Raw genomic sequence first — 21,908 nt, 5'->3', positions numbered from 1 at the left:
GTGAAATGCAGGGGCCAAACTACAAAGCAGGACCTTGCCAGACCCAGCGGAAGGAACCGACTGGCCTAATACCAAGCTCAACTACAAGCCTTCCACAATCAGGCATCAGAGGTGTTTAGGCTCAGGACATTAGGCTCAGCTACCGGCTTTGTCGCAAACCCTTCTACACAAGTTGGACCTTCTGACAACATAACATCAAGAACTGAGTAAATGCTCAAGTGAACAAGTGCTGTTGGACAACGAGCCTAAAGCAGCCCCAAAGGCAAGACTCCAGACTCCAACATTAAATCAGCATTTTTAATTTTTTTCTAAAATGTGCTTTTTTTTGTGAATTGCTGTTTCAATGCCAACCCCATCCTCCCCCTTAAAAAAAACACCCACACCTTGCCAAAATAGGTGCAAATCACCTGAAGTTAGACCGTAACAAATAAAAAAAAACACAAAACAAAGGCTGAAATGCTTTAGAATCACAACAATGTACAAAAAAAAAAAAAAAAAAAGAGGGGAGGAAAATACAACCTGAAAGTGTTCAAAATTCAGAAAGACTAAATCAAGTCCATTGCTTCAGCAAGGGGATGCTGCTGCGACCCCTGCCAGTGGGTCCTGGGCCCCCAGCCTGCCACGATGCTAAATGGGCTCTTCTTCTATGCCGACGGCTGTCACGAGCATCCAAGGAAGAGCGAACACGTTACCCTTTGAAGGTTTGAAGGTATCAGTGGGGGAAACAACTCATAAGCAGTTCTGGGAGGACACATCACATTCAGAAGGAACACAGTTTCTAATATGCCACTAACTACCTGCAAGAAGGAAGGCTCGGAAGAGCAGCCTGCTCCCTCCTTATTGTATTGGTGCCACAGAGATGCAGAACAGTGCTTTAAATCTGTGCGAGATTAACGGGCTTGGTAAGGGCAGTAAACAGACAGTTAAGTAAACAGCCCAGCACTGGATCTCATCTTCACAGAGCGAGGTAGTGTGAATTTCACCCCAGTTTAAAATAGCCAGGGGTAGTGGAAAGGCTGAAGACTTCCATGTAAAGCAGTTCCTGGCCTAGAAACCCTTCTGCGCTCCCTTTGGGAATGAAAACATCTGTGTTGATGGCTTCCTCGCTCCCAGCCTGGCTTTGGTAGCCACACTTCAACCCTGGGATTCAGAGAATTGCTATAGAAGCTCTCCCAAGATCTGATTCAGTACAGCAGCTTCCTCAAGGTTAAGCAGCAATGGGACTGGCTGGGAGGGAGCAAAACTAGCCACAGATTTTTTTTTTCCTGCCTCTTTTGGTTACTCCCTCTCTTTGTAAGTCCCTCTGTACAGGACCAGAACAGGGACACCCTGGAAATTAAAACGGGCTGCACAGCGTAACTTAGCCAGGTGCTGCTAACTGGGAGCTGTATTCAAACAGGGCTTTTATTTCCCAGCCTGGAAGGGACTGGCCCAGAACCCACTGAAAAAGGAGACGCAGGCCCTTTCTTGTTCCTCCTATTGTCATTCATAGCTGAATGACATTTAGATGGTATGTTCTAGTGACGGCTGGAGACCAGCCCTTTGACTTTGGACATCTTCTTTGTGGGCTGCCTTTGTTCTGTGTGTGGAGGGCACTCTCGCTCTACCAGTTGCTGTTCCATCTCCTGTGCCGACGACGAGGCTGTAGCTTTTAATGTTTTCTTTATGTTTGTGACCTGGCCAAGAAGAGACAGTGGATCAGCACCTGTTTTTTCTTCCCCTTGCAGCAGAAATGCTGTTCATAAACATATTGAAAAACCTCTGGAGTATAGAGTGAAGATCATAAAATAAACTCTCGCACCAGAAACAAGCTCTGCACTTGAGTTTATTAAATGTAATGTTTCATCCTCACTTAGCACCAGAGTTGTTAATATTGCCAGTCTGGGTCCAATATGGAATAACCAGAGATTACTATTTTGTTTTTTTTTTTTTCCTAAAAGACAACAGCACAATATTGTACAACTTTTGGGGCTGTCTGGAGGCACCTTGGTGCAGAAGGCAGCCATCCTACCATTCTGTTGGCCAGAAGCAGGAAGGACAAAGGAGATTGTGAAAGGAACAAACTTGCACTTACGACAGTGCTCGAAAAGGGAAAATGCCATTTGGCCTGGCTGGCTGGCTGGCTGAGCCACAGATATTCACTAGAAGTGGGAACAGAAATTGGTTTTGTGGGAGGCAGCAGTAATGCTTCTGCTACTCTGGCTGAAAAGGACAGACAGAACCAGGCACCGCACTCTGTCCCCTGGAACCCTGTAGGGTTCAACAGAAACACAATGAGCAAACCTTAAAAAAACACCAAACAAACAATCACAGGCCAAAATAAGTTTGGGAGTCAGGTGTGCCAACTCCAGGCCAAAGGCATCTGGCAAAGCAAATGTGCTACTGGATGCCAATCAAGCCGCCAAGCATACGCTGCTTCAGAAGGTGAACGTAAACCTGCAGGGGTGCAGCACTCTGCAAGAAATAAACCCTGAGCAAGTGTCTCAGGAGGACCATTTTCACCTTTACAGCTGTATTAGCCAAGATTTGTTCGCACAAGTAAATACACATCAGCAGGGGCTCAGATGGCGTTCCCGTGCTGCCATCTACTGCCCAGCTCAAACGCAACAGGGGCAGGAGCTGAAGAGATCGTGTCAGAGAATCCGCTCTGGGTGCTCAACTTGATCCCAAGAGCCCGAGGGAAGCTGCTGAGGGCACTTTTTGCAAAAGCAGTGAGACTAGAGATTTCTGTTAACTACACTTCCAGGTTTAAAACAAAGTGAACTGGTTTTTCCTTCCTGCCTCCCTTGCCTAAAAGGAACAGAATTGCATCCAAGCTCTGATTTAAAAACATACTTTTCCTAAACAAATCAATTAATACAAAAACAAAAACAGCTAGTGCAGCCACCTAGTCTAAACTTATAAAAATTTATAAATAGAAGTTCCAGCCTGCTCAGAGTGAGCAAATTGGATGTTTGTGGTGTTACTAGTACCTGGAAGCAGATGTGTTTCCTTCCTACTGCAGACCAGCACATCTGATTTGCATGTTTGCTAGCCTACTTCAGACAAGCCACGACCATTAACCAGGGCCTACCAGGTGTTTTCTTCAGTGAACGAACATTTATCAAAAAGCATAGAATGGTCTGAAGTGACTCTGTACCCACCTCCATCTCCACCTGCTGTTGAGTTCGATGATGGTTCTCTTTGTATTGGTTGGCTCTAAGTACTTGCTGCTCAATTCCTAAAAGAACCGCTTCACAACCGTCACACCTGCAAGATATAAACAATGCCAAACAGTGTTTACAAGTTCTCTGTGGAGCAGCTCAATCAGACAATTTGAAAAGTCATGCTCGCCTAGAAGTTTAAGAGATTATGAAATTTATACTTCCTGCTTAAAGATTTGGGTTCCAAAAAGCTGGCAAGAAAAAGCTTTGCTGTTTACTCAATGTATTTCACAGCATTCTTTAGATAGTCCATGTTACTCTTATCTGCCCACCAAGAAGTAAGTGCAAGTTCAATGCATTTGCAACTTCCTTTTCAATCAGAATTACTGTTTAAATGGGGATGTGACACATTTTTCAAAAGTAAAATTTTAAAATTAAAAAAGTCAGACAAAGAATCTCCCAGCCTGTTAAGCATTCCAATACAGAACTTGTAACTGGAGAGGACAGAAAGGGAATTGGCAGTGGGCTCAGTGTTACCTTCCAGACAATGCTGTAAGGTCCTGGAAGCTGCCAGAGCTCTCCCGCTGAGATGGGACTGAGGGAGTTGGAGTAGAGAAGCAAAAACCTGCCCCCACCTCAGGACAGCATATTTGCCCAGCAGTTTAATTACTTTTCATGCACCCATTACCATAGCAACTAGGAAGCGATTCCTACTCAGCTCAGAACTTGCTACAGGCTCCACAGTCTATAGGGGAATTTCTTTGGGTGAGAAGGGAATCCTACAAAACTATGAGAAGCAGCTTCCTGGCAAAGGTACAAAAAGATAGCACTACAGTCCCAATCTGGCTGCATGCAGCCTGCATTTGCAGGAACAAAGAGAAGGCAAACAAAGGCATCTGAGACTTCCCCTCCAAAGAACTCTGATTCTCTAGAATTTGCCCATGCCATTTTCATCACAGTATAAAAGGCTGAAAACTAATGGACGGTTCTGGTTTTGTTATCAAGTGTAACAGCAGAAAGAGGAGTAGCTCCCACCATAAGACCACGAGTGCAGTTTTGTACATTTGTTTGAAAAGGCCTTGATCTCTTGTTGGGGTTCTGTCATGTAAAAGTTACAGAGAGAGCAGAATCTCAACACCCAGTATAGTCTGACTTGATAAGTAACAGAAGTTGAATCCCAGATGGGATCTTGGAAAACTTGCTCAATAGACTCCTATAAGTGCACACTTACAGTGTAAGATTTCTCATAATGGAACACAGCAAAATTGAGCCAGCACTTAAAACTTTGAGGAATAAGAAAAAGACAGGACAAGCTATGTACCAGAACGAGGAAGGTAGAGAGACTGCCTCACCATTCCTGGAGTGTTTTGACAATGTTACTGATGTCCTTCTTCTGAATGTCTCTGCCAATACAGAAATCCACTTCTAGCACCTGATTTCGTTGATCCAGCTTTCCTTGGATAATATCTGTATAAACCGCTTCAATAATCAGATCTTCCAACTCCCTCAGATTCCTCATATCCAGGTCCTTCAGCAACACAGAATAGGGAATGCACTAAAAACAGCAAGTCCAAGAATGAGTTAACAGTCCTATACCGAGAATGAACAGCTAAGTCCCAGAGGGTCAAGACCCAAATGTTTATTGCATTCTACACTTTAGCCTGCCAGTACAGCAGTGACTGACCATGGCAGAACAAACACCTGCTACTAGGCTACCTATTATTCTGACACAACTCTGGTAGTTCCTGAAGCTTTGGTATAGCGTGTTCTGGAGGAGAAAAGGTAATGGGATTGTAGAAGAAATTAGTGTGTTGCTTATTTTTTTTTCCAGAACAAAAAGTGATGTTAAGAATGATTCTCCAACTCCAGCAGTGAAAGAAGCCATACAAAATTTCACAGGCCTTACTGACCAATTTGCACAGCAGTTCTGACACTCCCACATCTCATCCATGGAAGTCCACTAAGCTCACATCCCAACGCACCACGAGAGAACACTGCACGTTACAGTTATTTTCCCAGTTGCAGGATTTTTTGTGAGTACTCATGCAGTCTGATACGACTTCAACACTATGGAATCGATGCCACTTTCAAAAACAAAGAAAAAGACAACTGCTGTCATACACAGTGTACTTTACCTTCATTCTGGAAGCCAGGCTTACAATTGTCAAGTGCTTCAGCTTGTTTTTCTGAGTCGCTGTTAATTCAGGCAGGTTATCTTTGTTTGCTGTTAATGTTAAAAAGACACAAGATTCAGGACTTTTCCTTCAAGAATTATAAAATCCAGGCTGCAGAACTGCAGGCTAGTTACTAAACCCTGAAAGGCTGAACTGCTCCAGCTACTGTGGGTGCTGGTGAGCAGAGAAAACTGCTGCTGCTGCTGCTGGAGAAAGGAAAAAGCAAAAACCAAGTCGGCAATGCCATTCTCTTCTGCTTCTTTAGTAATTCTGGTTTTTGAATTAGAACGTAATTCCTATCTACACAAGTGGTGTCCTGCCAAAATAGCGGGTCATTGCTTTGTTTCTACCACCATCTCATTATTTCATTAACAAGCGACAGGACAAAATCTTTCCCCTTTGCTGATCTGGTTGTAAATACAGCTGGTTTAATTTCTCTGAAGAGCTGCAGATTTTGGTGTAAAGTACGAGGCTGAGGAAGAGAGGAGTAATTATTAATCTAGATACTTACATGGCCTCACTTTCACTGTATTATATTCATGTGCCCCATGAATATTTAAAAACAGAAAGGAAACTGGCAGCTTTCCAAAGTGAAAAACAAACTCTTTAAAACATCTGCTTTAATGGAAATTAGTGTTTCAGGGCCACTCAAGTTCTCCCATCCACCCCACCTCATTCAATGCTCTACATTTTGACTACTTTCCCCTCTTTCTCTTTCCTCACTAGAAAAGAAAGAACAAACCACGCTGTTGTGTGCTGGGACACAAGACCCATGCATAGCAAACACGTCCTGTAATCAGTCACAGAATTCATGAGGCTCCTGTTGCTCCACAGCCACTGGAATTTCCAGTCCTTGTACTTACAGATGCCACTTCTCCTTACAGGAACTAGACAGCTCATCCACCACAGTGATGGCCAGCACTCTGACAGAATTATTTGTCACACTCTTTAATGGTCTGGATTAGGCTTCTACCCACAAATGAAGTAGTAAATTGTAGCAGAATGGAAGCATAAGCACCAGAGATAAAAGCACATCTCGACAGATACTAAGATGACTCACACATAGACTTTTTGAAGCTGTATAAAAGTCATTATTTCAATTTCTGTTCTAGCTAAGAAATACTTCATTTTGTTTCAACAATGCCGTCACAGAATAAAAGGTTACCCCTTAAGCTATAGAGGTTTTTATGAATAATGCAGAACAATTTTGTCCAAGTTTTCCGCACATTCCATAACCACTGTCATCTAAATTTCAAAACAGATTTCTGAACTTGCACTGCACAGAGGTAAGCAACCTGTGAACGTCGATCAACATTGCTACAGGCCAACTCAATGCAGTACTGCAGTCCAGTCCAAACCAGTAAGACACCATAGTTTCTAGCCCTTCCTCCTCATTTTAGCAATTAAAAAGCACATATGACCCAGAGATGCCCTACAAACAATTCTCCTCCCAAGTAAATTCTGTTCTTGGACTCAGCCACACCACACCAGGTACCACAGAAAGCAAAAAACTCCCTCTGACAGTTCTAAAGGGCAACCCAGTCTCTTACCTACATAGTCTGGGTACGTTCCATATGCAAACAGTTTCAGCAACTGAAAGTAAGCAGCATTAGACCCTTCAGCAAGCTGGATGGGAAGAAAACAAAGGAAATTACATGTAACACAGGAACAGCCAACATGACCCTGGTAGGCAGCTTCTCCAGAGAACGTTTTAAATCTACATAGGACAAGCAGTACCCAGAAAAGCAATTCTGTCCTGATCTTAAAGAGCTGGACCCTTTCTAAGGCCTCAGGAACAGCAGCAAATTTCACAGTTTTAGAGTCAAGATGATCCAGATGTTTCTATGCACTAGAACTTAACTTCAGTTTCAACTGTCAACTGCTTTGTGCGGCATCACAGGAGGTAAAAGAAAAAGGTGGCTTTTAATTTCAGCTGACATGCTACAGGGCCAGCTCTTCTCATCATGTGACAAGCGAGCAGGCGACAGTGTTGGCTGGTTAAGCATCCATGCTATTATTGGGAAAGCTAAGACAGCTCACCTGCAGAGCCACAAAAACTTCAAAGCAGAGCAAGCTAGAACATTTTAAGTTGAGTGCATTTGAAGGTAACAGCAGTCCTCTCACATGCAAACATCTCCCTGGAATAACGGCAGCACCAAGCAGTGACTTTCATTCAGTTTTTTTCAATACTATTTGACGCACACAAAGTCAGGAAAAAAAACATACTTGTGATTTGATGCTGAATAACCACAGAGGCATTTTTCAGCATATCTAAGAGCCCATTTGGAAAGTCAAAATTGCTGTATGCCATGCTACCCCAGCTGCAGAGATATTCAACCTCGATTCCCTTATTACAGTAGAGCGGGGTGCTGGTGAGCACTCAATAAAAGCTCTGGAACTTACTTTCCACCTTTGTTTGAAATGGTTTGGATTTGGTTACCACCCAGGCCTGATATGCTAGACATCTGTTCACAAAGACTTTTGGAGAGCATTAAAGTTATGCTTTCCAGGACAACGAAGGAGTAGAAAGGGATTTTTTCACTGTTGGCTGGCTAGGTGCCTTCTTAAAATTGTCACTGTGCTGCTGCCAGGTTTTTGCTGCACTAGCAATCACAATAAGGTAGCAAAGCTTTATATAGGTGTTTTTTAACACCTAATACACAAAGGCAAAAGCAACATCAATCTTTCATACACCAACATCTCAGAACCAAGATAAGTCACACCAGGCCCCTGCTGGCACAGAAATTTAACGCACAGGCTGTCTGTGGAAACTTCTGCGGATCCCTTACACTGGGAGTGCAGAAGGGGCATTAGGATAGAAACTCATCTCTTACCTCTTGCACATTTGTTAACTCCAATAGCTCCCCGAAGACATAAACCCCAGGAGCTTCCAGCACTTGATTTATAAGAGCAGTCAGAGCCGAGCCACTTGTACCTTTGGCTAGTAAAATAAACTGCTCTAGGAGATTGCAGGACGGTTTCTGTTCTCCTGCCATTCTAGGTTTTCAACCTGTCAATAAAAGAACACAATATTAATACATCCTTTCTGCTCTGCTGAATTCTGTCTGCCAGCAGATCAGAAGGTACGCTCAGCATAGCAATGTTTTGGCACCAGCAGAGCCAGGCTTTCCTTTGGCATTCAGAGGGCAGGCCAGGAACCCTGCAGGCTCCAATGCCGCTTTATCTGGGGAGCAAAAATAATTCAGAAAATATCTGAGCAAAATTTCTGCAGACTGCCTGGTCAGTTCCCTAAAACGATCCACAACTGCTGGCAGGAAAGGAGTTTAGATTCCAGAGGAAGGCCTTTCAGTACTTAAAGTGACCTACAAGAAAGCTGGAGAGGGACTTTTTACAAGGGCTTGTAGTGATAGGACAAGGGGTAATGGCTTTAAATTAAAAAAGGGGGATTTAAATTAGATATTAGGAAGAAATTGTTCACCATGAGGATAGCGAGGCCCTAGAACAGGCTGCCCAGAGAAGCTGTGGATGCTCATCCCTGGAAGTGTTCAAGGCCAGGTTGAACAAGTTGGTTTGAGCAACCTGGTCTGGTGGAAGGTGCAGTGGGGTTGGAACTAGATGATCTTTAAGGTTCCTTCCAACCCAAACCATTTCATGACTATGTGATTCCATGCTGTTTTCAGACTTTTTCTTCTACTGATGCTGCCAAATAACGCTAACTGCAAAGATGTTTATTACTGTGTCTACTAAAGGCCAGCTAAAGCTGCCTCCTTCCCCAAACTCATTTAATTCTCTGTGAAGAATTCATCCACCTTGAAGGTCTGCACCATTGTCATTTCTCCTTTCACATCAGCTACAGATAAAGCACGCATACATAATTCCTATAACTTTCTGAGCCTAAAAGGCAAAAAGAACTGTGGTCTGTAAGTAGCTTACCAGTCTACATTGTACAGTTAAAGTATTTTGGTTTAACTGGAAAGCTTAAGTGATAAAAATACCCTTTCTACAAAGGCTCTATTTAAGTCCCCATAAAGAGAGGTCTTTGTCTTCAGCTGCTGCCTGACATTTCTGGTGTGAATGTTGTCTCCCAGCACAACATGTTGCTTTTGAAATGTAAAACACTATTTATTAACAAGTTCAACAAAATAAGTTATTTGTTTACAAACAACTAAGAAACTGAAGCATACTATTCAGACACAAACAAAGAACTTCACAGATCAGGGTTTTTTTTCTGTTAGGTTTATATCAAATAGTTCTCAAGTATAGCAGGCAACCTTTACTCTGGTGAAGAAAACCAGACACCAGAGAACCTGTCTCGTTCTGTGTGACCACTGGGACCACATCTGTCCTCATGGGGGTTGTACAGCCACACGGGTGTTTGCACCTTTTCATCATGAGACATGACAGCAACGCAGCCAGCTTCCTTTATTACTCTAAAAATACATTTTACTCCATCTCATTACAGGTACAAATGGTTTGGACCAGTGTGGGGAAATGTTTTGCACTCTCCACACAAAAATTTCTCGGTTCTTAGCGGGATCTCTTTGGGATTTTTTTCATCAAGGGCACAGGTGCAGCCTGACTGAACAGTACCCCTGTTTCGACAAAGAAATCCCTGCAATACAAGGCTCAATGTGGCTTCCTAACACACCTGAGGGTACACCAGTACTGCTCTCCCTACTCACAGATAAGGAACACACACCGAGGACAGATGGTTTGCTCAGGAAAGCGCATGAACTGACTGAGCTGGCAATGAGATCCAGATTTTGCGGCTCCCAAGCTATTGTTCTCCCTCACAGGTCACCAAAGCGCACGCTGGTGTATGAGGTTACAAAAGACCGTTTGGCTGCACCCGTGCCCTGCTAGGAAAGGAACGGAAACTCTTTCGCCCTTTCCACGTTAACTGTTGCTATCGCAACCCGTCTGCACCACCGTGTCACCGGGACTGCCTCGCTGCTCTTTCCACACCCGACTTAACCTGGCGAGAAGCGACTGAAATACAAACACAAGATACCTTAAAGGAGCTTGCCCGAAGGCTGCAATAACCCGCGCACGGGGATAAACCGGGCTTCTCCCCGTGACCAGGCCTTGCTGTGGCTCTTCCAAGGCACCTGAAAGGGTTCCGCAGACCCCCCGGGAGGGAGCCAGGACCCCCAGGAGGGAACCAAGACCCCCGGGAGGGAACCTGGACCCCGGCCCGCCGTCCCCACAGACCCCCAGGAGGGCGCTCGGGTCCCGCCGGGCCGGGAGCCGGGTCCCACCGTGCGGGCCGAGCCCCGGCGCACAGGGTGATTCCCCCGGGGTCCCGCCGCGGGGCCCTCCCGCCCCTCACAGTCGCCCCGCTCGTTTCACAGGGCTCGGGCAGCCGCACGCCGGGCAGCGCCCAGGCGCGGCCGTGGAGCGGGGAAGGGAAAGGGCCGGTGTGAGGAGGAGCGGGCGGGCAGCTCCTCCCTCCCCCGCTGTTACCTCTCCGCCGGGCCTCCCGCCCCGCGGCTCCCGGCGCCGTCCCCGCCGCGCCTCAGGCCGCCATGATGGCGGCGCCGGTGTCCCCCGCGCGGCTCCTTCCCCCGGAACGCGCGGCCGCGCGGCGAACGTTCCGGTGCGGAGGGGCCGCGGGGCCCGGGAACCTCCCCCGGCATCCCCGGCAACGGGGCCAGGCCCGTGCGCGGCGGGGGTGACACTGGCTGGACCCCGGAGCAGGGGGCGGCCCCCACTGGGCTGCGGCTCAGCAGCCCCAGAGCGAACGGCGCCTCAGCGCATCCCGAGCGGCTGCTCAGTGGCCAGCAGACGTTCCTGCCTCTCTGGTTCGGGGACATGGGGACACGAGGTGCATCGCGGGGATTCTGTGCTCCAGAACGGCCTGTGCGAAGGGCCAGCGTTGTAAGGCCGGGCTTTGGCGCATTCTTTGTTCTGGCGGCGTGGAAGCGCGTCTGTGCCACACGTACAGGTCCCACTCCTCCTTTAAATCCTTGTGTGTGCCACAGAGGGGATTAAATCTTCCTCTTCCTTCCGTGGGGAGGGATCTGGGGGTTCTGGTCAATGGCAAGTTGAGCATGAGCCAACAGTGCGCCCCGGCAGCCAAGAGGGCCAGCTGTGTCCTGGGTGCATCCAGCACAGCATGGCCAGCCGGGCAGGGAGGTGATTGTCCCACTCTGCTCTGCCCTGGTGCGGCTTCACCTGGAGCACTGTGTGCAGGGCTGGGGACACAGGATAAAAAAATATAATAAGCTACTACAGAGTGTCCAGAAGAGGGCTACGGAGCTGGTGAAGGGTTTGGAGAGGAAGCCATATGACGAGCAGCTAAAGTAATTTGGTTTGTTCAGCCTGGAGGAGACTGAGGTGAGACCTCATCATGGTTACAGCTTCCTCACAAGGGGAGGAGGAAGGGTAGGAGCCGATCTCTTCTCTTTAGTGACCAATGACAGAACCCGAGGGACGAGCAGGAACATGTCCCATGGGAGATTCAGGTTGACATGAGGAAAAGTTTCTTCACCCAGAGGTGCTGGACACTGGAACAGGCTCCCCAGGGAGGTGTCACAGCCTCAGGCCTGACAGTGTTCAAGAAGAGACTGGACAACATCCTCAGACACATGGTGTGGACTGTGGGGTTGTTCTGTGCAGGGACAGGGGTTGGACTCAATGATCCTTGTGGGTCCCTTCCAACTCAGGACATTCTATGATTCCATGATTTTATGGCAAGAACCAGGCAATGCCAGAGAAGCTGTAAATGGGGCCATTAACGGCAATAAAGGACAGAACAGTTGCACACGGCAGGACGATGGAGGCTGCCATCCCAGCCAGTCCTCCTAGGGCACGAATGGAAAAATGCCAAGAGATGAGGTAAAAGAGCACAGGGTGCTAGAAGTTATTTTAAACTCCATTGAAAAATGGCCCATACCTATGTCAAACCAAAGGGCAGAGCTCAGTCTGTGGTGTGGCAGGACACAGACCAGGGACCAAAAGCCTCTCCAGGTGGTAGAAGAGCAGAGGTAGAAATACGAGGGATTTTTGGATTCTTACCCTTCCTAAGATCTGTATGCTCATCCATGCCACGCTGTGAATAAAGCATGCAACTGTTAAAAATCCTTTAGTGAAGAGCAAAGTCCTTCTGGCTTTTAGTCAGGTAGTCCCTGAAGATCAAGCCGTGGACCGGCAGCACAAAGACAGGAGAGCTTTCAAGGAATCAACGCCAGAAACCATTAGGAAACCAATGGGGCTTAGCCTGCGTCTCAGAGCCATCCGCAGCAGGTCCCCAGCGTCCCATTGTCCAGAGAAGGGGTGTCAGACATGCAGATGTTCGGATGCTTTTGCAACACTCTGAGCTTAACAACAAATTGGATGTAAAAAAACAGGCTCTGTGCAGGAAGGGAACTCAGCCAGGGCTATAACAAGCCATTCAGTAATTTACTTAAGCCACACTTAGATCTCATCTGCATGGGGAGGGAGAATTACCTCTTTAATCACATCCTAAACAGGCCCTCAACCATGGCTGGTGTCACCCTGCAGACAAGCTGGAACAGTTGCCTTGGGCAAGCAGTGCGTGGCCTCATTTGTCTCAAGAGTCGTTAAAGCTGAAATCCCAGACTGAAATAGAAATGGAAATATATGGTAGTGAGGCATTTCCCATGGATCCTTTCTGCAACTTCTTGCTGGAGCCTGTGGGTACAAACCAGCTGTGTTGGCCTGGTATAGGTCAGCCAGGAGGGTCTGTTAGGCTGCCCTGACACCTCCCAATTGTTGACAGCAAGCCTGGCTGAATGACTTGGATTTGAAGGATAGCATCAGCTAAGCTCAGCTTTTGGGATGGATTTTCTTTTTTTTTAAGAGAAGAATACGAGGATGCCCAGCTGTCTTGTCCCCTTTTAAACTGCTATTGCAACCTCTTGCTCTGCCCATGCAGCTTTCTATGTGCAGGGAGATGTTAATCCATTTTATCTTTTATTGTTGGCATTATCTCTTGACTCACCCCATCTCTTCCCCTTGTGATTCTGCAGTCCAGGTCCCTTTTAGGTAGCAGATAATTCACCTTATTTCCCTGTGTTGCCTGAGAAAATAAACCATAAATCCAGAATAATCTCCTCAAGCAGTGGGGTCATGGAGTCCCAGAGAGACACTGAGAACACAGCTTCCCTCAGTCAGAAGCCAAGGCATGAGGCTACAAAGTCACCTGTAAGGGACAGAGAACAGGAAGGGCATGATTAACGCACAGTGACACCCCTCTGTCCTGTAGCTCGTGTCACACCGAGTTCGGAGTCTGGTTCTTCAGGCTCTTCAGCGCTCTGTGCCTCTGGCTGCTCATCCTGCCAGCATCTGCCTGCCAGGCTGGCGGCACCAGCTGTGCCTTTTGTAGGTCTGCACCTCCCAGGGCCCCGGGACATGGTTCTGGAGCTGCATCTTCCCCTCACAAAGTCCCAATTCTGATGTGTCATTGGCAAGAAAATTACCGGCCGTCCTCAACAAGGGCTGACAGTGAAAGCAGGTACTTCTGTGTTTTGTACCTTTCTCCTCACCTTTCATAAATAAGATGGTTTATATCAAAAACTTGTGAAAAGAGGTATGCTAAGACAATATAGGACCTTAACAATAACTCACATAAAGCACATTATATTCAGAAACCATTCACAAGGCTAGATTGAGCCACCAGGATGAGGATCTGTTTCCTAAAGCGTCTGTAATACTTTTCCTTCCCAAATACATAAAGCAAGATAAAATCAACTGTTGGCACCATGGCCATGTTAGAGCAGAAGCATCTGCCCGTGACTGAATGGCCAGTAGCTCTAGGGGCAATTTGGCCAGAAAACACGAAGGCCCCAAGTCCAAATTCTGGAAACACTCCTACCCCTGTGCTAGAGAAGCCCTTTGATGCTGCAAGAGTTCCTTGCTGTGAGATCCATTTCGTCTTTGGCTCTTTCATCTCTGAGGAGCCTGAACAGAGGCAGGATTGAGTTCCTTACATCTTGTGTAAACTGGCATGTCATGCTTCCACCCAGCAGGCTGTTCCCACACACATGACAATTTGTTTCTGCCTTCTTGAAGTCTGCTCTTCTTCTTGCTAACCTTTTCTTGCCATCAGTCTTTTCCCCTCCGTGATCTTTAGTCCCTCATCCTCAGATAGCATGCAATTACACAGCCCATCTAAAACCCTGGAAGGACTCTTAATAAAAGATAGATATATATTAGCATAACGCACCGCTGGCACTGCGCCCAGATTCAAAATGATCTGTTCATACACTTTTAAACCGATGGTGTGGAACTGAGCATGGATCGCATATATCGGGGAAATAAATGCTACCTATTTTTATTATTAAGATCTCTTATTGGTTATACTGGCAGTGGCCTTGTCCTTATGCATTAAACTCAACCTTTATTAATGTTCATGTTCTTCTCATTTGTACAGCAGCTGATTTGGAGGCAAGTGGAGCCATGAATGTATTGATGGCACCATGATTGTTTGCTGGTTCTGTTCTGAGCCTGGATTACAACAGCTGCCATTATTTTCTTCATGACTTATTAATGCTTTTTAACAGCTATGCTCAGATTGTTAATGGAGGAGTTAATTTGTCATACTCATGTTAAAGAACTTCTAGGATGTGCTAAAGAACCAGAGACTTTCCCCCACAATCTACTTTGTTACACAAAGACCAAATTTCTGCAGTACAAAAAAAGGCTGCTTTTGTTCCAGGGAAAACAAACTATTTATTTTAAACTTTCCCCATCACGCTGTCCCCCTAAGCTCCAGCCTGGGCATGCAGCACTTGCTCTGAACCCAGCAAGCCCCCGTGGCCCCAGAACCGCCCAAACCCACGGCTGGAGCTGGGCTGCGCTACCGCCCAGCGGCCCGAGGGACGAATTCCCCACCGGACCCGCCCGCGGTGTGAGGAGAACCGCCGACCGAGCTCCAGCGGCTCAGGCGCGTTCACACCGACCCGTGAGGGCCCTCGTGGGGCGGCTGCTCCTCCAGCCTGTGGTGGCTCTTCACCCCAGGCTCCCCCTCGCCCGAGCCGCCGCCTGCAGGGGCGCCCGCTCCCTCCGCCGGTCGCGGCCCGCGCCCCCCCGCGGCCCAGCCTCACAGCGCCGGAGCGGCCGGGAAAGGTTCGTCCTGCGGCGACTCCCGTCCCTCGGCGACGTCAGGCTGGGCCGAGGCGTGCGCCTTAACGACCGCTGCGCAGCCGCCCTTGAATGAGGGAGTGAGGGCGGGGGCGCAGACCCGCTGTCTGATTGGTCAACCGCGCCGTCCTTCCTGCGCCAGAAGGCGGGGCGATGAGGAGACGACAGCGGTTGATTGGCTAGTGTGGCTGGCCAGGGGGGCGGGGTAGCGTGAGGCCGCTCGGGTTGGTTGCGCCGGCCAGTGGCGGGTGCGAGGGAGTGTGGGGGGTGGGGTGGGGGGGGGTCCTGAGGCGTCGCTGTCACCGCCGCCTTCCCGCCCAGGGCCGCGCAGCCAGGCCAGCCCGGCCCAGCCCCGTCCGCCCGCGGCGCGGCGCGGCAGGACCATGTCGGCCACGGACGAGCGGGCCAAGGAGATCCTCCGGGGCTTCAAGCTGTATCCTCCCGACGGGGGCCGTGAGGCGGGCGGGTCCCGGCCGGGAAGGAGGGCGGGGGAGGGGGGGAGTACGGGGATCGTCGCCCCCCTGTGGCGAGGGCGCGTGCAGGGCCCCCGAGGCGGGAAGGGGGTTGTCATGGAAACGTCTCCCCAGCTGGGCTGTTCCCGACGGCGTCCTCCCCCCCACACCGCGGGGAGCGGCTGAACCCCCGCGGGGCCGGAGCCCCCGTGGCGCTGGGCCCTGGCTCCCGTCCCTGCGCCCGGGGCGCTGCTGTCAGGCACCGGGTCCCCATCCAGGAGGTGGCAGATGGCCAGAGTCCCCAGGGCGGTGGGGGCGGCATTCGCGGAGCTGTCCGCCGGGGGAGCGGGGCTGGGCCGGGAGGCGGCGGCCCCGGAGCAGCGGGACCCGCCCGCCTCCGCAGCGAGAACGGCTTACGGGAGCAGGTGAAGCGGCTCAGCTCCCGGGAGGATCCGGTCCCTTCCCCTCCAGCTCGCACTGAGGCACCTCTGCTTGGAGAGGAAACACCTGGTGTTCAGGTCCAGAAGCAGCCAAATATTTCACATCGTGAGGTACCAGCAGACATTGCGTTGGTCATACAATATCTTCTATTGCTAACATTGACCTACTCCAGACATTAATGCCATTCTGTGCAGTTTATTTTAAAACTTTTCACGTTGCGGCTTTCAGAAAAGCATTCTTCTTTCATGTCTGTGTTATCTGAATGTGAGTTTAATGCTGTTGAAGTGAGATAGATCTGAGCTTGGAGGAGAAGCAAGATCCCATGTGCACCCTTCTCAACCCAGGATTTCAGTGGAGCAGAGAAAGGCTCAACCTAAAGGCCCATGTGCAAACTGAAGGTGGGAGAAATATGCCACATGTAAAATAAAACTACTGTATTTTACTATAGCAGATTGTTCTAAGCTTAGAGGATAGATGCAGTCTTGCTAGCTTGATCTTTAGACGCCAGAAAATTATTGTGGGTCAGTTTGTTTTCTGTTTTACAGTGAAAGTCAACAGAATGCTCTTTTGATCCAATACTATTATTTCTAAGCAGTGTGGCTTTTTGTGATATTCATAATCTCTATGCCAGCTGTACCAGGATCTAATTTTCTAAGTTGGATTTAGGCAGATAGCTGCTATCAAACTATAAGCAGATGCTTTTAACTTTTGAATAACTATCCCCTCCCCCAGCTGTTAGAACCACATCTGGTTCCTTTGCTTCTGCGTTAACACTGTTGACAGTTCTCTTTATTTATGAAGATGTAGTATTTTAGCTGTCAAAACATGATTTAAAAACCTTTTTGCTGGCAATTAGAAGAAGAATAAGCTTCTGAGAAAACCAGACTAAGCTGTTGGTAGAAGTGAGGAGTGCCTGGAAAGTTAAGCCTAAGGAACAAATTTTTAAGTACTTTTTGCATGCATTTGTATATAGTCTTTGCTGGAGAGCAGAATTTACATGAAGGCATTTGTCCAACTTTGGATGAATTAAACCATTTCATTGTTTGTTGGCTTAAGTAGAAAATGCTTTTTGCCCTTTGAGATGTTAGACAAACCTAAGGTCAACTTGTATTATCTCAAGCAGCTGTAGCATGGACAAAAAGCTTGAGTAGAAATACTCCACAGTTCCAGGTTGAGCTACCTCAAGTTTAGTCTTCTGTTGCTTGTCCTTGAGAAAAGAACCTGATATGATTTTTACTTCTTACGGGACAGTTTTAAGCAAAGCCTTGACTATGCTTCTCAAAAAAATACATTTTAGTACTTCAGCAGCTCAGGTCACTGTCTGCCATGCAGGCCAGGTAGCATAAAGTTTGAGAAAGTAAAAAATTTTCTCCAAACATTTCATAACTGGAACTTTTAGCAAGCTAAAATAGCTGGGGGAAAAAAAAAAAATCTATATATGGCTTTAGAAAACCAGAAGAGTGGCTGAACAGACATTCCTCATTTATGAGGAAGCCTCGAGACGCTGTGCCATCCCCACAGGAAACTCCTTGTGCCCAGATGTGACGCGGTGGCTGTCACGCAGCCATCACCCCAGACTCCCGCTTCCTTCCCTAAGAGTGAGCCTGTATTCTACAGAGCATTGCATTTTAAAGATGTGCTTTATCTTCCACCCATTCCACTGCTGTGTTTGCTAATTCAATTTGCTTAATAGAAAGGAAGAGAAACACTCTCTGAAAAGCTGTTAAGTTTATACTTTGAGTACTTGAAAACTTTTTCCTCCCCTCCCAGGAGGGAAGGAGTTCAACTCCACGGATTTAAGCACACCCTGCAAGCTTGGCACTTTAAATTGAGCTTCATTTTAGCACAAGAAACTAGCACAGTATTACACCTCAGGTCTATCTCTATTAGTTTCCTTGTGTGGCAAGACCAGTTGATGCAGTAGAAAGTGTCATTGAGGAAGCAGGCTTCCAAAATACTTGCTGTAACACAGGAACAGGCACTCTAGTTGGAAATCCAGTTCACATTGAGTAATCAGAGTTTCCTCAAACAGATTGTTTACTTGTGATTCCTGAGAAGAGGTTAATTACAAGCTTTCCAACTGATTGGGACATGCTGCTGTGGAAATTATAGTCCAAATCCACCCTCTTCAATGCAAAGATCTGCTTTCCTTCCTCTGTGACACAAGTGCAAAAACATGTTGTGGCTAGTGTCCTGAAATTCAGGCCAGAAACACTTACTCCCTCTTCTAATGGATTTCACTATTTTGAAAAAGATTAAAACCAAAGGAGAAATATTTGATACTTGCAAGCATATAAGGATATTCATTATACTTTATTATGCTTGTCCTAAGGAATTTTTATGGCATCAGTTAAAAATTGAACACTGACAGTCCAGTAAGCATGTTGCAGTAAAATATCGAAAGCAGCCAGCAAAAACTTTAAGAGTTTGTCACTTCTTCAGAAACAATAATTGTGAGCAGAGCTTGTATGTTCATCAGCTCCCTGTTTTGAAGGCACTCACCTGAACAGCAGTTGTTACACTTAACCTGATAGTAGCTACAGGTAGTCTAATACTACAAAAATGCAGGCTAATATTGCTCTGGAATATTAGCCAAGTCCTATTTTTGCAAGTATTTATGCATGATGGTCCTATAATCTCAAATGCATGAAATTTGATTATGCTGTCTTTCTCCAGAAGATGGGTCAGTTACTCTGTCAAGCTACAGAGCAGTATTTTACTTGACCCTCACCATTTCAACACATTCTTCAGGTTTCATTTTCTCATTTTATCTTTAGAGGTAATGCACACAATTAAATGTATGTATTTATCATACTTTCTCATTAAATAGTAACACTGATCATTTATTTCCCTAACAGGGGAAAACAAAACCCAGGTGGTTTTTTTTGTTTCTTTGTTTTCTATGGCTTCCCTGCCACCAGGCCCCTTCATAATTTGTAGGTTGCCTATTTACCTTTGTTCTGATATAAACACACACAATTTTGGTCTGGGGATTATTTTTTTTAATGCTCTATGTTCACTAGAATGAAGACACTGTAGCCAGCTATCCTATTTTATGTGATTTGCCAACATTTGGCAATTGTATGCGCTTTGCATACATAGCACCCATGCTGTAGATTAGAAATATCCAGTCATGGTTTGCAACAACAGATTCACATCCAACTCTTGAGGGACCACAGTTCAGCTTCTTTATGCTCTTCTTCCTGTAATGTTGTAGCCAGAACAGCAAGGAAGAAAAAAATCCAAACAAATCCAGTTGGGTCTTATAGCATAGTAAAGGTGCTAAAACTAACCTCTCAACATGAAAAAGCACATTCATTTTCTATTTTAAATCTTACAAGTCAAACAAGATATCACCTGTTTTATTTGCTTCTGTACAGAGGAGTCTCGTCAGAATTGGACCTCTGTAAGCGTTAATTGCCATATAGATATTTATCGGTTTAGGATAAGCTTCACCATGAGCTTCCATTTAAGGCTATGCAGTGTATTTTACTGTACTTCAGAAGTCTTCTAAAACAAAATTAACATGGTGAGCATAGGCACATAGAGACAATATTAACTATAGGTCAGAATAATTATGGAGTTATGAAACTAGTATTTGTGGTCAGTATAAACATATGGCAGTAGCTCAAGCACTCCCACATTTGTAGGCACATCTTTGTATGTCAAAGGCTGTCCTGCTTTCTGGAATCCTCAAAGTTCCCTGCGCAACATCCTGACAGCTCCCAGAGCTTCTTACAATCCTTCTCTCACCATTGTTTTTCTGTCTAGACAATCATTCTAGCAGAGCATTAACCTCTTAGAAAGATACATAGAGCTGTAATAAAAATAGAGTTATACCAGAAATCCTTAAGAGATTCTGTGAACTTTATATTACTCTGCAGACAGAGAGACTTTTGTTTCTAACTTTCTAATCTTGTTTCTGCTGTACACAGAGAAACTGTGGTCAATAACAGTCTTGCCTATCAACTCCTAGATAATCACCGAAGCTTTGAACTACTTTGATGCAGCATTCAAAAGTTGAGACGCTCCATCAAATCAAGTTTCCAGTTTGTTAGGCCAGTAGATCTCTAGCTGCTTTTTCACTTAAAATGCTTAACTGTTGTAGTATTTATAAAACTAGCAAGGTAGCAGCTTTAGTTGGCTTAAAAATTCCCCTTTGTTTTGAGGTTTACTCTGGGGCTTCCTCAGATCTCAGTTTGTTTAGACTTCTTGCAATCAAGTAGAAAGATGAATCACCAAATTCATTGGTTAAAAGGAGACGCTGGCCAGGTAAAAGAGGGAGGAGGGCTGCCCAGCTTCTGGGCAGTGTATTCTGGAGAGACCCAAAGCAGAACTTGCATGTAGTTTGCACCAATGCGATCTTCAAACACTCTAGAAAACATGAGTTTGTGCTCCCCTTCCATGTTTCTAGTTTCTAAAAACTGCAACTTACTTTTGTCTAACACAGAATTCATCATTTCTATGATCTGTAAAACCAGTCTTCTCTTGTTCTTGAACTTTGATTAGCCCTTTCTTGTCTAAAGGGTACTTCACAAGCAAAAGTTGTCCGTGTTCACAGTTTGACTGCAGAATAAGTTCCCACCCCGGCAGCATGAAGAACCAGGTTGTACTTGGTATTTAGGTAATTGTTACTGTGGTCACAGTATCTTTAGCATATCAAGGTTGTTTCCAGCACTTACGGAAGTTCTGCAGTAAATGTTGATCTGTACTTCTGCCATCCTAGACGCAGACTTCTCATGTTTCTTATGCATAAATCACGAGGCGTATCTGCAAATAATGTAGGAGCAGTTTTAACAGTTTTGGGTTTACCTGCCTGGTTCCTCAATGAACACCAAAAACTTCATGCACCCCCCACCCTGTTCACTTCAATTGAAACAAAAGTTTAAATATTCAGTGATGTTCAAACAGTGATTCCCATTAAGTTTACTGTTCCTTCCACAGGAAGGATGTCTGAGCTGCAGTCAGTTTTCTGCATTTCAGATTTAATGCAGTCTGCTCAGGGTTGGAGGTGGCATCGAGGGCTCCACCATCCCCAGAAGCAAATGAGTTGCCAGGTGCTACAGATAATACATCTTAACCAACACTGATTTGAAAGTGTAAACTGACATTGACATTCCAGTTCTTCTTTTTAGTCAGCTATAGTGCTTTGACACTTTGTTAGAATTTAGTTATACGATGTGTCCTTTTATCTCTTCAAAGCTTACCCACCCAGCATTTCATTAGAATTATGATTCCGGTATTTTTAATTGCTTCCTTATTGTTGACCTATTAAGATACCTAAAATAATACAGTTGTCATTAGCAATATTATCTTAATATGACATAAAGGAAATAAGGGACAATAATATCAGTTACTCTGTGCATCCTTGGCTGAGATCAAAATCCTTGGAAGTCTTTGGTGCCTTACGCTACAGTCATTGTTACAGAATGTCCACAGAGCAGAACATAGTCATTTAATCCATCAAGTGATAATTGATACAGCTTCTTCCCCACTCCTCGCTCCACCCCCATGCATCTTCACAGCCAGCATGTGCAGAAGAAAACACACTTGCACAGATATAGATGAGTAGGGAAGGCATCTAAAAATCCTGAAATTAAATAGTTACCGTTCAGAGTAAGTGTTTTGATACA

General features: G+C 46.2%; 2 protein-coding genes across 5 annotated transcripts in view; one reads left to right on the top strand and one right to left on the bottom strand.

Moving 5' to 3' along the window:
* Nucleotides 1-283: 283 nt before the first annotated feature.
* Nucleotides 284-15,403, bottom strand: COPS7B (COP9 signalosome subunit 7B). 4 transcript variants are annotated; one of them, XM_065844980.2, is made up of 9 exons: nt 15,346-15,403; nt 13,242-13,442; nt 12,728-12,859; nt 8,152-8,327; nt 6,868-6,943; nt 5,279-5,367; nt 4,496-4,698; nt 3,144-3,249; nt 284-1,676 (listed from the first exon to the last, which is right to left on the bottom strand). In XM_065844980.2, the coding sequence occupies exons 4-9, from the start codon at nt 8,311-8,313 to the stop codon at nt 1,518-1,520; spliced, it is 795 nt and encodes a 264-aa protein (XP_065701052.1). In that variant the 5' UTR covers nt 8,314-8,327; nt 12,728-12,859; nt 13,242-13,442; nt 15,346-15,403; the 3' UTR covers nt 284-1,517. The 4 variants fall into 4 exon arrangements, with proteins under 4 accessions (XP_065701052.1, XP_071668817.1, XP_065701051.1 ...); XM_071812716.1 differs by lacking the exons at nt 12,728-12,859; nt 13,242-13,442; nt 15,346-15,403 and adding an exon at nt 10,742-10,853 and having other exon boundaries at nt 4,496-4,671; XM_065844979.1 differs by lacking the exons at nt 12,728-12,859; nt 13,242-13,442; nt 15,346-15,403 and adding an exon at nt 10,742-10,852.
* Nucleotides 15,404-15,654: 251 nt separating this feature from the next.
* Nucleotides 15,655-21,908, top strand: part of PDE6D (phosphodiesterase 6D) — a 38,138-nt gene continuing 31,884 nt past the window's right edge. Inside the window, exon 1 of the mRNA XM_065845074.2 lies at nt 15,655-15,815. Coding sequence (XP_065701146.1) covers nt 15,766-15,815 — 50 coding nt within the window. The 5' untranslated portion in view covers nt 15,655-15,765. The remainder of the gene's footprint in view (nt 15,816-21,908) is intronic.

This window comes from Patagioenas fasciata, chromosome 9, assembly GCF_037038585.1.
Source record: "Patagioenas fasciata isolate bPatFas1 chromosome 9, bPatFas1.hap1, whole genome shotgun sequence".
Taxonomy (NCBI): Eukaryota; Metazoa; Chordata; class Aves; order Columbiformes; family Columbidae; genus Patagioenas; species Patagioenas fasciata.
This window is presented reverse-complemented; position numbering and strand designations above follow the sequence as displayed.